The sequence below is a fragment of the Acinonyx jubatus genome, chromosome C1 (genome assembly GCF_027475565.1).
Source record: "Acinonyx jubatus isolate Ajub_Pintada_27869175 chromosome C1, VMU_Ajub_asm_v1.0, whole genome shotgun sequence".
Lineage (NCBI taxonomy): Eukaryota > Metazoa > Chordata > Mammalia > Carnivora > Felidae > Acinonyx > Acinonyx jubatus.
Genome location: NC_069381.1, coordinates 183671048 through 183687715, shown reverse-complemented (window position 1 = coordinate 183687715; position 16668 = coordinate 183671048). Strand labels below are relative to the sequence as shown.

At 40.1% G+C, this 16668-nt stretch overlaps 1 protein-coding gene across 2 annotated transcripts in view; it reads right to left on the bottom strand.

The window, feature by feature from the left end:
- The window catches only part of LOC106979979 (aldehyde oxidase 2), an 88738-nt gene that overhangs the window by 29476 nt on the left and 42594 nt on the right, over positions 1-16668 (bottom strand). For both annotated transcript variants that reach the window (XM_053215537.1, XM_053215536.1), the window contains exons 22-27: positions 15787-15920; positions 13479-13566; positions 10522-10608; positions 10101-10292; positions 7271-7498; positions 3076-3171 (exon numbers count right to left, since the gene is read on the bottom strand). In XM_053215537.1, coding sequence (XP_053071512.1) covers positions 3076-3171; positions 7271-7498; positions 10101-10292; positions 10522-10608; positions 13479-13566; positions 15787-15920 — 825 coding nt within the window. The remainder of the gene's footprint in view (positions 1-3075; positions 3172-7270; positions 7499-10100; positions 10293-10521; positions 10609-13478; positions 13567-15786; positions 15921-16668) is intronic.

Genomic DNA, 16668 nt, shown 5'->3' with positions numbered 1-16668 from the left:
GAAAATTGCTTCTGACAACCCCTGGCTTATAACGTAGGAACTAAACAACCACAAGAGAATGATAGTTCTTTTCTACCAGGACCTACACATCAGTCCCAGGAAAGGATCTCGGTCTTATGCCTTCCTCCTGGACCCATCCTTGCAGCCAGTGGATTCAGGCACCATGACTAGCCAGACCTGGCATGTGTACCCATATCTGTGCAGTTGGGGAAAAGAGGGAGATGGGGCTAAAAGGTACCAGAATTGTGGAGGCCTTTAGGAATACATGTAGGTCCTGTATTCCAAAGGAGCTAAGGGGCTGGATAGTCAAAAGCTGTGGATGTGTACATAATAATCTAACAAGTTTGTCAATTTATTTATTTAATTTAAAGAATTATTCTTTTTTTCTCTTGATTTCTCTTTTTTTTCTCAACTGCATGATGGCAGTTGATGAAATACTTGTCCTTACTTGTCCAATAGTGTATTAGCAACCTAATATTGTCGTCCAAACTTTAAAAATCATACATACTGGCCTCAAAATAGAAATTCCTACTCTAGTAAGCCTGCATGGCACAACTACCACAGTGTTCCAGGGGCCCATTAGTGATGTTTTCACTAACAACAATCCCCACCCATAAAGCCTGGCCAAGCTCCAGGTCTATTTGTACATGCATGGAATTTCTGTCACCTCAGACATTCTATTTGATATGTACGAAGCTTTTCAACCAAATAGTCAAGATCTTAGGGCTTGAATACAGGGGCCATCATATATCTTAAAATTAGTGCCACATGTCATTCATGTCAACAATGTATAGAGAGATTAACAACTGACTTTCACTATTTGTAGACAACACGATACTCTATGTGGAAAGCCCAAAAGGCTCCTCCAAAAAACTGCTAGAACTAATACATGAATTCAGCAAAGTCACAGGATATAAAACTAATGTACAGAAATTTGTTGCATTTCTAAACACCAATAATAAAGCAGTAGAAAAAGAAATCAAGGAATCAATCCTGTTTACAACTGCACCAAAACCAATAAGATACCTAAGAATAAACCTAACCAAAGAGGTAAAAGATCTGTACTCTGAAAACTATAGAATACTTATGAAAGAAAGTGAGGAAGACACAAAGAAATGGAAGAACATTCCATGCTCATGGACTGGAAGAACATTGTTAAAATGTCTAAACTACCCAAAGCAATCTACACATTTAAGGCAATTCCTATCAAAAGACCACCAGAAATTTTCAGAGAGCTAGAAAAAACAATCTTAAAATGTGTATGAAATTACAAAAGGCCCCAAATAACTAAAGCAATCCTGAAAGAGAAAAGCAAAGCTGGAGCAATCACAATTCCAGACTTTAAACTGTATTACAAAGCTGTAGTCATCAAGGCAGTATGGTACCAAGACAAAAACAGACACATAGATCAATGGAACAGAAAAGAAAACCCAGAAATGGACCTACAGCTGTATGATCAACTAATCTTTGCCATAGCAGGAAAGAATATCCAATGGAAAAAAAGATAGTCTATTCAACAAATAGTGTTGGGAAACCGGACAGCAACATGAAGAAGAATGAAAATGGACCACTTTCTTACACCATATACAAAAATAAATTCAAAGTGGATGAAAGACCTAAATGTGAGACAGGAAACCATCAAAATCCTAGAGGAGAACATAGGCAGCAACCTCTCTGACCTCGGCCATAGCAACTTCTTACTAGACATGTCTCCAGAGGCAAGGGAAACAAAAGCAAAAATGAACTATTGGGACTTCATCAAGATTAAAAGCTTCTGCACAGCAAAGGAAACAATCACAAAACTAAAAGCCTACAGAATGTGAGAAGATATTTGCAATTGACATATCTGATAAAGGGTTAGTATCCAAAATTTATAAAAACTTATCAAAGTCAACACCCCCCAAAAAACAAATAATCCTATGAAGACATGAATAGACATTTACCAAAGAAGACATCCAGATGGCTAACAGGCACATGAAAAGATACTCAACATCAGTCATCATCAGGGAAACACAAATCAAAACCATGATGAGATAACACCTCACACCTGGCAGATGGCTAAAATTAACAACACAAGAAACAACAAGTGTTGGTGAGAATGCAGATCCCTCTTGCACTGTTGGTGGGAATGCGATCTGGTGCAGCCACTCTGGAAAACAGTATGGAGATTCCTCAAACAGTTAAAAATAGAACTACCTTGTGATCCAGCAATTACACTACTAGGTATTTATCCAAAGGATATGAAAATACAGATTTGAAGGGGTGCATGCACCCCAATGTTTATAGCAGTATTATCAACAATAGCTAAACTATGGAAAGAGCCCAAATGTCCATTGATTGATGAATGGATAAATGAGATGTGGTGTGTGTGTGTGTGTGTGTGTGTGTGTGTGTGTATATATATATATGTATATATATAATGTATTATGCTAAGTAAAATAAGTCTGCCAGAGAAAGGCAAATACTTACTATATGATTTCACTCATATTTGGAATTTAAGAAACAAAACAGATGATTGTATGGGAATGGGAAAAAAAGAGGGAGAAAAGGAAACAAACTATAAGAACTCTTTATGATAGAGAAGAAACTGAGGGTCAGTGGAGTGGGGAGAGTGGGGGTGGGCTAAATGGGTGATGGATATTAAGGGGGGGAATTACAGACCTGTCATGTTGAGCATGGGTGTTATACGTGAGTGATGAATCAGTAAATTCTACTTCTGAAAATAATACTACACTATGTTAACTACAATTAAAAATTTTTTAATATTTATTTTTGAGACAGAGAGATAGAGTGAGAGCAGGGGAGGGGCAGAGAGAGAGAGAAAGAGAGAGAGAGAGGGGACACACAGAATCTGAAGCAGGCTCCAGGCTCTGAGCTGTCAGCGCAGAGCCCACCGTGGGGCTTGAACTCACAAACGGTGAGATCATGACCTGAGCTGAAGTCAGATGCTTAACCAACTGAGCCACCCAGGCACCCCTCTAACTGCAATTTAAATAAAAATGTAAAAACAAAGTAGTAAGTATAAAAGCAATTTTAAAAAGAGAGAGATTAAGGACTTAATTTTATTGATCTTACCTGCAGCATTTTGGTGTGAATACCTTGTCCCAGTTCGTTGCCTCCATGTGTGACCAATACAGACCCATCTGTGTAGATATGAACAAGTGCAGCTGCCTAGTAAAACAACCCAGAAGGCACAGCTCAGTGCAAGTTTAGTGAGGTTCAATATTAAAAAATGAGTGGTGAAATACCAGTCTCACAGAGTGAGGAGGGTCATAGAGGCAGGCTTTCCTGGTGGGATTCTGAAGCTTAGTTCTGTTTTGTGCAAAAGTCACCTGTAAAGAACGTTCCTATTTAGGAAACTTGTTTTAATAGGAGCCCCTTTGGATACCCAGGAGTTATGAGTATCGGTTCCAACTATTTGAAAGTCGATTCCCTGATTAAAATCTCTGGCTGACCACTCAGCTAACTAATTAAACATTTGTTAGGTACCTGACATGTGTTATGTGCCAACCTGTGCTCAGCTCTGGATGTACACAGATGGGCAAGATGTGGTTCTTCCTTAACAGTGTAGTAGCTCACACTGTAATGGGGGGACAGGTTGGAAAGCAGGTCATTATAATGCAGAATGATTTGTGAGATAATGGGCATGGCATAAGGGGCTCTGGGGACCTGGGAGGACAGATCCAACTGCTTTTGAGAAGCTTGGGGAAGGATTTCCCCAAAGAGACAACTGAATGGAATCATGAAGGGAAGAAAGGTTCATCACTGGGCAAGTTGGGCCAAAATTCCCCATTGTCTGTAAGGGAAAGCCTAGCTCTTTATTACAATATGAGGCCTTTCAGGATTTGGTGTCTTGTACTTTCCCAATTCCATTGTCGTCTTTTCCTGCTTTGGCTTACCGCTGCTCCCTCCTGACCTGTGCTCATGCTTATGCTGTTCTTACTTCCTGGCCCACTCCCCAGCCTTCAGATCCACACCTATAGTCTCGGTTCTGTTAAAGTTTCCCCACATGCTTCTCATTCCCATCTTGGAAGGATCAGTTACATGCTTCTCTGCACTTCCTCTTACGGGGTGAACTGGGTTGATTAATGTCTCCTGCAAATTCCTGTCCACCTGGAACTTCAGAATGTAACCTTATTTGAAAATATAGTTTTGCAGATATAATCAGTTAAGATGAGGTTATAGTGGATTAGGGTGGGCTCTAAATTCAATGACTAGTGTCCTTATATAAGGCTGTGTGAAGACACACAGCAAAGAAGGCCTCATGAAGATGGAGGCAGAGATTAGAGTGATGTGGCCACAAGCCGAGGAACACCAGGAGCCACCATAAGCTGGAGGAGGCAAAGAAGAGTTTTCCTCTGGAGATTTCTGACGGAGCATTGCCCTCCTGACACCTTGATTTTGAACTCCAAGCCTCCAGAACTGTGAGAGCATAAAAGTGTTGTTGTAAGCCACACAGTTTGTGGTACTTTCTTGAGGCAGCCATAGGAAATGAATACAGGGGGGTGACAAGCTCTTCTGTGTGAGTCTCATGGTGGAAGGGCACCTGGTCTCATTCAAGTGTGTGTCCTATAGAGAACTTAGAGCAAGTCTGCATCACAGAGGCACTAAATAAATGTTTGTTGAATTGGACAAATGGAAATGTTTCATTTCAGGAGGAGGAGGAGGAAAAGAGGGAGGAATTAGGACTTTGTTCTGTCTGGAGATGCCTGGAGGCCCAGAATAGCTTGGAGGAGCTTTGGGGCACCCAGGCTTATAGATGCTAATAATAATATTTATCACCGTGGGCCTTTTGATTCCCTCTTGATAATGCTCCCAATGCCTAGTTTGGAGAGTAGGTGTTCCAACTTTGTGAGTCATCAGCTGCCCTGAAATAATACATTTCAACTCCTAGCCTGGTGATTCTTGGGTGCATCAATTTGGAACTCTGAAGAAACTAGAGACCTTTCAAACAGAGCTTTAAAATCATTGCTTGGTTTAAGGATTTGTTGTGTGTGTGTGGCAAGATGAGAAGTTGGCTCCCATGACTGATGGTGGAGAGTAGACTGTGTTATAGATGAGGGGCAGCCATAGGGGTGCGGGGAGGTGTTTTATAATAAAAAATCAACATGTGGTCTTTGTCTCTGATTTTTGACACAGAGGTCCTAAAACCCTGGGAATTTATTATTTTATGTTTGCTGTTCAGATGATTCTCTGGGGAAACCTAGACAGCTTGGCGGGGGGAGGGGGGGTGAGAATAGTTGCCAGAAAAACCAAACATGTGGTTAGAGGGTTCCAGCCTTCAGCCCCCACCCCTACCTTCAGGGAGGGGGTAAGGACTAGAGATTGAGTTCAATCACAATGGCCAATGATTTAATCAATTATGCCTATGTAATGAAATCTTCATAAAACTCACAAACAATGGGGTTTGGGGAGCTTCTGGGTTGGTGAACACATCCACAAGCTGGAGTGAGAGGGCATAAAAGCCCCACACCTCTTCTCCCACACCTTGCTTTATGCATCTCTTCCATGTGGCTGTTCTTGGATGGTATCTTTTGTAACAAATTGGTAATAATTGTAAGTAAAATGCTTTCCTGAAGTTTGTGGTTGTTCTAGCAAATTATCAAACCTATGGGAGGTGGGGAGTGGAAAACCCCTGATTTTGTAGTTGCCTGGGCAGAAGTGTGAGTAGCTTGGGCACCCCACTTTTACTGGTGTCTTAAGTGGAGGCAGTCTTATGGGACTTAGCCCTCGATCTGTGGGGTCTGTGCTAACTCTGGGTAGTTAGTGTCAGAATCGAATTGAATTGTTGCATATGCTCAGTTGGTGTTGGAGAATTGATGCAGAAAAAACACAACATTTGGTGTCAGAGAAAAAAATCACACAGGCAGATATCTAGAATCTCTTACGCTCCAGCTGTTAAGTCAGTCCCAGCTTGTAAGTGTGACAGTTAACCTTCCTGCACCTCTGTAGAGAATGGGCATGCTGGACCTGAACAGGTCTGTGACTCAGGAGGCCAGGGAGTCTCATCCTACCTGCTGGAGGAGCCCCAGTCCTGAGAGGTGTGCCCGAGATCTCCTGAGGGAGAGGCGTGGACTGCCTAGAATAACTACACAGTGTTTCAGAAACCCTGCCAAGTGCTTTATATTTATTAGATTTTGAATCCTTATCAATCCTAAGAGAAAGGATTATTATTCTCATTATATAATTAAGGAAGCTGAGGCTCAAAGAGGTTAAATAATTTGCTTGATATCACTCAGCTAGTAAGTGGCAGGGCAAGGATTTCTCAGGTCCACCTGACTCCAGTTAATTAGGGTTTGGGGGCAACTTCTTTATTCCCTAAGAAGGATTTCCTTGGACAGGGCAGCTTTTGTGGTGTGTGCATGTGTGTGTGTGTCTATTGGCTGCTAGTAGTTGGATGTAAATGGAAACATGCTTTCAGTGATATACACACAAGGGAGATCCAGTGCATTTTTAGATTTAGATTTAGATCTAATGCATATAAGATCTCTTCAGTTGCAGAGTCTCTGCTTCTGGTGGAAAATAATGGGAGGCAACATTTCCCAGTTTTCTAGACAGCTTTCCCACATTTGACCCATTGGGATTGCTGGGAAGACTTGTCTGTACCAGTCTTGTGTTATTTAATGGTCTCATCTATTTGCCACCTTTCCTCCTCACCTTCTGGAGAGGGCCTCTGAATGACCTGCCTCTTCCTTTTGCAAATCTACCTGGAAGGATTTTTGGACCACACTTCCCTATTTCCCCATCAGAAATGACACATATTCCTGGGAGAAGTGGCTCAAAACAGCCAGCTGGTCAGGGCAACATGCAGTGACTTCTCTGCCTAGACTTGGGGGTATTGAGGAGAACTGAGATATCTGGGGGCACAGACCAGGAGAGGCCTCCTTCCTGCCTAAGCCATAACCTTGGGCTCAGAAAGCTCAACACAATGGGCCTTGTGGGCTCTTGTTCCCTTTAGAATAGGGATGATTCAGGGTTGGGTGAGGTGATGATGGTCACGGTCACTGCTGTGTCTTGGCAGTTATGCTGGGGCAGTTCTCAGGCTTGCTGATGCCATTTTCTGCCACTGAGACATTTTTCTACTGCACTGTGTTGAATGTGCTTGCAGAGAGGGGGCTGCTCAGGAGAGTTCTGTACATTTCTCCCAGGTGCTGAGGGAGGGAGGGGCTCAGTGCCTGGGACATATGACACTCTCCCAAAATCACCAAGAGCTGATTGGGGTAGCAGTGCATCTGACATGAGGGTTATTTTCCACATATAAAAGCTTTACCTGATGATAGCTTGTTGCAGCAAAGCCAACTGAAAACTTCATGGGGATAATTGCAATGCCTTTCTTTTTCCAATAATTCTTCTTGTTAAACTCTTCCACTTGTATTCTTCTGCTATGAAAGGAAGACTTGTCCAGACACTCATTCCAACATCTTATCAGGGTCTCAGGGCTGAATGCTTGTTTGTAGATGGTTTTATCAATTGTTTTGTACATGTTTTTCTCCCTAATCTGAAATGGGTGAGAAGCTGAGTCAATAGTTATGGTAAGATAGAAACTGACAGCAAAATAGATACTTGAAAAGCTTCCCCATTAAAAAGAACAAACTTTGGTGGGGAGAAGACAGGGTGTATCTTCTTTCTTTGAACAGCATGTAGTTTTGCAAAACTAATGGGGGTTATTTCTCATCTCTTCTCTAACGTACCAGTCAGGGCTTCTCCCTACCTGAGGTTAGGGGTAATAATTGGCCCCTGAAGGGCACTAGGAAGGAGGTGCTGAAAAAAAGCAGATATTCCTTTTTTTCCTACAATGTTCAGAGGATGAAGAAGAGTTGGTAGATTGTATATAAAAGCAAGGATTTATTGTCATAACTGAAGATTTGCTCTGATAGAGAGGAAATTGCATTGCAGCTAATAACAAATATCAGATCTTCTCTAAGCCTTCTGATTGACTTTGGAAGGTGTGGTCAAATCTTTTTAAAAATGTATTTGGATATGGGTGTGTCCTATGTCCTAGAAGCCTGCAAGACTTGACAAGGAAAGAAGCCTACTGAGATACGCTCAGGAAATTTTCATTATCCGCATTTCACTCTAGTAACAATAAAAGAATTATTATTATCAACGGTAACATTAGAATAATACTATCCAGTTTATGAAAACAAATACTATTCAGTTTACGAAAACAAATACTATCCAGTTTATGAAAATGAAGTGCTAACTCATTTGATTCTTGCAGAAATCTATGTAGTGAGTCATATTGTCCTCATTGTATAGATAAGGAAACTGAACCACAAAGAGGTTGCCTTTCCTTGTTCAAGTTGTTGCATTTGCCTGGATTACCTTCCCATTATCTGTGCCTATTATTCTTTAAGGCCTATCTTAAGTGTCATCTTCTCTGGAAAGTTCTTCCTGACTCTCCTCCCCTCAAGCCAAAGTGATGTCTTCCTCCTTTGTACCCATAGAACACTTTATGTGACTTCTCTGAGGATAACTATTGTCTTCCTTGTACAATATGTAGGTGTTCTCTTGTGTGTAGAAGTACCCTGATAATCACAAACCCAGTCGTCCTCTCTGTTGAACTTAGTGGCAAAGGGGTTCAAAGGGCATTATATAGAGAGTGCTTTCTGGAACAGATGGACTATATTGGGGAAATGAAAAAGAAGCATAAAATGTAGGCTGGGGTCTACTTGAAATGTGTGAGGGGCAAAAAAGTGTTATTAATAATTATCTCAATTGCCAGTGGCTGCCTCTCTCTGGCTTAGCATCCTGTATATACTGTGCATCTTCTAGGATACTGTACAAAATAATATTTCTAGAGGGCATTCTTTTGGCAGTGTATCTCTTAAAAGTTTTCAATAAATTTATCCTAAAGATATATACAATGGAGCAAAAATACATCTATATTTTGGTACGTGTGTACCAAGATGTTTCTCGCAACATCATTTCAATAGCCAAAAATGGGTGACAACATAAATGTATATCAATAGTGGGGTGCCTAAATAAATCACGGTAAGTCCACGTTACATAATACTATTCAGTTATGAAAAAGAATGAAGTGGTTCATTCTGCTGACACAGGAAGATGGTCATGGCCTACTGTCAAGCAGAAAAAGTAAGGTGCAGAATAATATGTTTATCATAGTCTCATTTTGGTAAATAACTGTCTATGTACATATATATTATATATAAATATTTATGTTTGTTTATGTATGTGTGTATGAATACAGAGGGCTGGAACAATAAACATAGAACCATTAACAATGGTTGTCCTTGACTAATAGGGATGATGGAATGAAGAAGGGGACATTCACTTTTTACTTTACTTATTTACTTTATTCTTTTTTAAAAGTTTTCTTTTTAGTTTTTAAATTTTATTTACTTATTTTGAGAGAGAGAGAACATAAGCAGGGGAGGGGCAGGGAGAGAGGGAGAGGGAGAGACAGAATCCCAAGCAGGCTCGGCACCATCAGCACAGAGCCTAATGTAGGGCTAGAATTCACGAACCATGAGATTATGACCTGAGCCAAGATCAAGAGTCAGATGCTCAACCAACTGTGCCACCCAGGTGCCCCCATTAAAAAAAAAATCTTTTTAATGTTTATTTATTTTTGAGAGAGAGAGACACAGAGCATGAGTGGGGGAGACACAGAATCCGAAGCAGGCTCCAGGCTCTGAGCTGTCAGCACAGAGCCCGACGTGGGGCTTGGACTCACAAACCACGAGATCATGACCTGTGCTTAAGTCAGATGTTTAACGACTGAGCCACCCAGGCGCCCCTAGGTGCCCCCACTTTTTGGGCCCCGGGTTGGGCTCATGCTGACAGTGCAGAGTCTGCTTGGGATTCTCTCTCTCCCTCTCCCTCAAAATAAATAAAATAAACTTTAAAAACAAAAAGTAATTATATTTGTACAAATTAGAAAAAAGAAAGAACCAGAAAGCTTTTTGCATAAGGAGGTAGGAAGATAGTGGAGTTATTTCCTTCAGGTAGCACTTAATTTATATTGAATTCTGAACCAGGACTAATTTGAGTGGTTCTTCTATGGTTTTTCTTTCTATGGTTCCCTACCTCATCTGATTCGTCACTAACCTTGGTTATGACCTTGATTACAACCTTACCTCTTCTGGCAGAAGGCCACATTTGGCTGCCACAGCTGTGATGCAAGATTCTGTTATCAGGGTTCCTTGTGGGAAGCCAAATCCGCGAAAGGCCGTATTGGATGGTAAATTTGTCATGCATGCCCGGCCCCGGAATCTAAGGTTGTGGATTTTATATGCATTTTCCAGCTTTAATATAAGAAATTCTGTTACCTAAAGTAAAAGGAGATATTAATATATATATATATATATATATATATATATATATATATATATCAGGCATTGTTTTTTTTTTTTTTTTTTTTTTTTTGTAAAATCAAGTACAGTCTAACTGCTTGTGGAACTTGATAAGTAGTTGAAGAAACATGCTCCATAAAGACTCACCTAGAAATTCTGCGTTCTATTCATGATTAGGGATGGTGCTAGTTTCTGATGCACATACCTGCTCAGAGTCATCCAGTGTGCATCCTCCATTAATGAAACACTCAATGTCTAGAGCTTTGATTCGCCCATTGTTCATGAATCCCACCTGTCACCAGATGATGGACATTTTATGATCTGTTTAAAATTAACATGCCAAATTCAAGTCACAGCCCAGCTCCACTACTGGGTGGGATTGAAGACAGACTCTGCTCCTGTTTGCTTGGTGGTGTGCCACACCTGGCTATCCCCTTGATTTTCAGTGCTTGGCTGATAAAGACCTCCTCTGATCTGGATTTTGCTGAGCCTTTCCTTTCAACATGTGATTTCCCGGCTTTGCAGTCAGTGTGGAATTCCAAAGTCCTTGCTTGCCTCCTGGTATATAATTGCTACCCTCTTCTTCCTTATTTCTGGCAGATTCTCCTTCACTTTTTACTAGTTTTCCTTCGAATTTAGTCTGCGGTTTCTCCCCCTTGTGGAAAAGTCTCTGTAATTCCAGAGTGCGTGGGAATGAATCACAGTGCATCTCAGAAGCAGATGCTGGGGAATGGATAGGAGAATGGCTGCTCCATTTTAGGGAGCTGAGCAAGTGCTTTGTGATTGGCTAAGGATGTAACAAATGTGAACTAGTTATGCTCTTCTTTTTGGGACTCAAAGAAGCACTCTGTATTTTTCTGAAGTTGTCATTCTCTTCCCACCCACCTAGACCAGTTGGTCAGCACAGCACAGACTGAAAAGACTGTGGTAGTTCTACCAGAAAAGGATTGGCCCTGGTCCCTTTGCCTTTCTGAAAATGGGCACAGCTTTTTGGTTACTATCACCTATGGAAATACTGGATAACAAACCTGAGCACATGCAGGAAAATCCACAAATTCAGAATTCACGGTAATTTTGACAAATGCTAGGCTGAAGTTTACCTTTTACTTTTCATGAAGAAACAATTGCTAAGCAGAATAGCTCTTAGACTATTAAACTGTTTAAAATTTTTAAGAATTTTGGAAGAACTTATTCACACATAAACATCTATTATGCTAATTTATAAATAGCTCTGAAAAACTGAGCAAAACTGTGTTAGCTAGGTTTGAATGAGGATCTCTATCTATCCATCCATCCATCCTTCCATCCATCTACATACACACACATCACACACACATATATTACTACATTGAAAGTAAAATTATATTTCTCTAAAAATAAAATAAAAGTTGGATTTTCCAAAGTATATTTTCCTCATTTTAGTCATATTTTATATTACCATAATTACCAAAATATTCAACATCTAGAACCTTCTAAATAAGTACTAGTACTAAAACAGTCTCACAACTGTAACATAAATAAAGCCTGATTTATAATGGGCCAAAACCAAAGAACTCAACAACCACCATAACAACACAAACTGCCTCAGTCCCAGAATGTGGCTCTACATTGTTCTTGGTACTAGAAGATAACAACAGTTGTGAATATTCATTTCTTTGCATTTGAAGGCAAATAAAAATTTTAATGGCCAACTGTGTTCCTTTTCTAATTATAAAAATTACTAATGCCAATGGAAGAAATTAAATGGTGCTGTGGTATGGATTTATAATCCAGGAAATATAATAATTTAGTAATCTAAGGCAATGACAACCTCAGGTAGAAAATCTAGCTATACATACACTATAAATAATTCCCAGATAGAACACATTTGAATAGAAACATTACATTAGAACTATCCTAAAAACTCAGTCACAGATTTGAAAAGTACTATTGTTGTCAACTAGATGTTAACAGAATTTTTTTTTATTATTTTATTATTTTTATTTTTTGAGAGAGAGAGAGAGCAAGAAAGGGGCAGAGGGACAGAGAAAGAGAATCTTAAGCAGGCTCCATGCTCAGTGTGGAGCACTACATGGGGCTTGATCTAGCAACCCTGGGATCATGACCTGAGCCAAAATCAAGAGTCCAATGCTCAACCACTTGAGCCACCCAGGCACCTCAAATGTCAGCAGTGTTTTTAATGGTATTTATGCCATAGTTGTATAAAATGCAATGAACCTGGTTTGAAACAATTTAAAATTATTTCATTGTTAATGGATACTTTTTTTCCCATTTGCAAGGAACTTTTGTAACACTTTCACAACAATTTGGCCGAAACACTTGTAAAAATGATTATGTAGTTAAAATGGTAAAATTGTCTCCAAACATTCCAAATGCAAAATATTTTAATAGTCAAGAAGTTTTGGTATAACAAATGTTTGTAGCTTCTTTCATTTTTTGTCTTTGGGGAACCACTAACAAAAATCTTATTCCTTCATTAATGTTTTTATCATTTGAAATTGTATTTTTATCATCCAGTCTATACTAGATGTATTAAAAGTTCCTCATAAAATTTGTGAGAATTCAAATGTTTGAGAGAGAGCGAGAGAGAGCGTGTGAGCAGGAGAGGGGTAGAGAGAGAGGGAGAAAGGGAGAGAGAGAATCCCAAGTAGCAGAGCCTGATGTGGGACTCTATCTCACGAACCATGAGATCATGACCTGAGTTGAAACCTAGAGTCAGATGCTTAACCTACTGAGCCACCCAGGTGTCCCACTCATTTAATATTTTATTTTATTTATTTTTATTATTTTTTTCATTTAATATTTTAGATAATATTTTTGTTTGTTTTTAGAATTTAGCAAAATCAAAATAATAGAAAATGATAAAAACCACCAAAATAAAATGAGGTATTTTTAAAATCTTTTTCTTCTTATTATTTTATTTATAATTTACATCAAAGTTAGTTAACATATATTGTAATAATGATTTCAGGAATAGAATTTAGTGATTCATCACTTACATATAACAATCAGTGTTCATCCCAATAAGTGTCCTCCTTAATGCCCCTTGTCCATTTAGCCCATCCCCTTACCCAAAACCCCTCCAGCAACCCTCAGTTTGTTCTCTGTATTTAAGAGTCTCTTAAAATGAGGTATTTTAATAGTTTCAAGTTTAATACTCACTTTATATTTTCCAAATAATGGGTGTCTTCCCCCAGTTATTAACATATCATCTTCACGATCAAGAACAAGACGAATGGGACGACCAGTTCTAAAGAAAACAAATCTTAGATTCTCTACCCATTCCACCCACCCATTCATCCATTCCGCTATTCATCCATCTACCCATCTAGCACGCACCCACCTATTTATTCAACCCCTCACTTAATTATCTACCCAACCATCCATCTATCTACCTTTCTGCCCATCCATCCTGCATGCATTCTCCCATCCATTTATCCAGCCATTCATTTAATCATCCATCCATCCCATATATATTCCCTGAGTGCATACAATAAGCTAGGCACTGGTCTGAATTAATATATGACTAAACTACTACTGTTTCTGTAGCCTATAACTCAATAGTTGGAGATCTAGCTAAAGTGATTAATGTCACATGCCAGTTAACTTGTGTTCTTAAGGCTTCAGATTTCATGCTCACCCAGATCCAGCCACTTTGCATATCTCCACCATGAGTTACAAAGTTGAAAGAATGTGAATAGATAAATGCATACTTAACACAACTGTAAAAACAAGGCCAAGTACTTGTCTTTAGGATGCTGGGTTAGCATTTTCATTTTCACCCAGGAATGCTATTATGCTGGACAAGTTGGGCCCTTGGGTAGCTAGAAGCTTCAGCCTTTCTGTATCTCCAGGGCAGTAGTTCCCATACTTCGGAGTGTAGAAGAATAGTCTGGCATGCTGACAAAAATGCAGATTCCTGAACCTTAGCACTAGGACTCTCATTCAGTACATGTAGGGAGGGGACCCAGAATTGGCATTTTTCTCAGTAATTCTTATGAGGTACTTTCAGGTACACGTTGAAAACTACAATTCTGGCACAAGGTTTCCTGTTTGTTTGTTTGTTTGTTTTTTTAAATGGTGATGACTACCTGGAGCATCAGTTAAATGTAAAGTTTCTGTGTCTACTCTCTGGTGCTTCTGATTCAGTGGGTCTGAGGTGGGGAGGCAGGAATTTCTACAAGCATAGGAGGCATTTATTATTATTATTATTATTATTATTATTATTATTTGAGAGAGAGAGAGAGAGAGAGGCAGAGAGAGGGGGGGACAGAGGATCCAAAGTAGGCTCTGTTCTGACAGCAGCAAGCTGCAGGCTGGACTTGAACTCACAAACCACGAGATCACGAGCCCAGGACGTTCAACTGACTGAGCCATTCAGGCATCCCTAGGAGACTCTTATTATCACCAGTCTGGGAATGCTACTCTGGGGACTACTTAATGCATGCCAGATGTGTGCTAAGGTGGGGTTGTAGCTTAAGGCACTGGTTGCCACACTTGGCTGCACAGTGGAACTACTGGGTTAGTTTTAAACTATACTGATGCCCGAATTGGATGGGACAGCCTAGGCACTGGGACTTAAATGCTCACCAGATGATTCTACTGTGCAGTAATGCTTGAGAAGTCTTAAAGGCACAAAGCTTGTTGGGAGTATGATGAACCAATGAACCCTTCTGGGTACTTGGTGGGTGTGAATAGAGACGTTCATTATGGAAAGAAGTGGAGATGGGATTCAGATCTTGTGATTTCCTGTCTCTCGTTGCAGAATGAGACACACATCTGAGTGCTTTAGGACCTAGCTTTGAACTACACAGAATTTGTCAAAGGAAGCAAGACCTTTGAACTTTGCAGGCTGATTGGGGCTCTGACAATACTTTGTAACTACCAAGAAACAGCCATAGAAAATGAACAAGAAACAGAAAAGCCAGCAACTTGAACAACATGAACAGCAAAGGAGCAAGCCTTCTGGTTGAGTTAGCCTGGGAACTCTCTTTGAGGATATCATCTATCATTAAGCAAACATTGACTAGCCAGCCCTTCCAGGTGCAGAGAGGCAGAGGGTGGGAGTCTTTCTTTCCTCATGCCACCCTGACTGCAGCTAGAGTAGGAAGGGAAAGTGGGGGAGGAGCCTCCCTCTTGGCATTCCACTTAGGCAGGAGACTTGCCCCACCCCTAAATAGGTCACCTTTCCTGAAGCTCAGGGACAGGGCAGCCTCAGCCTTGGAGCTGTTTAACAAATAATATCACTTTTCTTTTTTATAGCCTGTTTCAAGTCTTAGGTGCATTTGACTTTTCCAATCAATCTAGGAAGGTGAGTATTATATCTATAATTATAAAGAAAAAGAGACAGGAGCCTGAGTTGCCCAAGGACACTCAGGTAGTTATGACAGCAGTCAAGTCACTCTCAGTCCACGGATTTGCCCTTAGCTCTGTACGTTTTACACCCTCTTGTATCCCCAAGTGCACTTACTTGATAGCACCCACAGCAGCAATAGCCCCAAATACAGCTGGTCTTCCTACTTTTCCGCCAAAACCTCCACCCACCCGCTTGACATGACAGGTGATCCTGTTGATGGGGATATTTAAAGTAGAGGACACTGTTTTCTGTGAAAGATAATGAAAAAGTTTTACAAGAAATGGCAAAGAAGCCTTTTGTTGCCTGAAACATGACAGCAATATTCATCCACACCTACTGTCAGAACACAAAAACAAAAACAAAACCCAAACTAAGATAATGTAAATCTGTGTTGCAGAGAGCTCTGTTGAGTTCATAAACATCATCAATCTTACAGGACAGCCTTTCTAGCAGAAAAATAGTATTTTCCAGAAAGGAAACTGTCAGAGTCCTAGATTCCTGTCAGAGCTGGAATCCTAGCCAAATGCCTAGATGTATGTTCCAACAAAGTGAAAATCAGCAAACTCCTGACAAGTTAGTAAAGAAGATGTTTGCAGCTAAAACCTAGAGCACTTTGAGACTGGGATAATGAAAATGTACTGTAAAGTGATGTGTTTACTCCAAAGGCTATCTGTAATGATTATTTAGAGAAAAAGCAAGTGCAGATATAATTTAGTGTTATCCAATCACAGAGCTCATTTAGGCATGCTGCAAATGAATGTATTCTTTAAATCTGAAGTGACTGTGGTTGTTCTTTTTCTTTTTTTTTTCTTTTTTTTAAATTTTTTTTCAACGTTTTTTTTTTTAAATTTTTTTTTATTTTTGGGACAGAGAGAGACAGAGCATGAACGGGGGAGGGGCAGAGAGAGAGGGAGACACAGAATCGGAAACAGGCTCCAGGCTCTGAGCCATCAGCCCAGAGCCTGACGCGGGGCTCGAACTCACGGACCGCGAGAT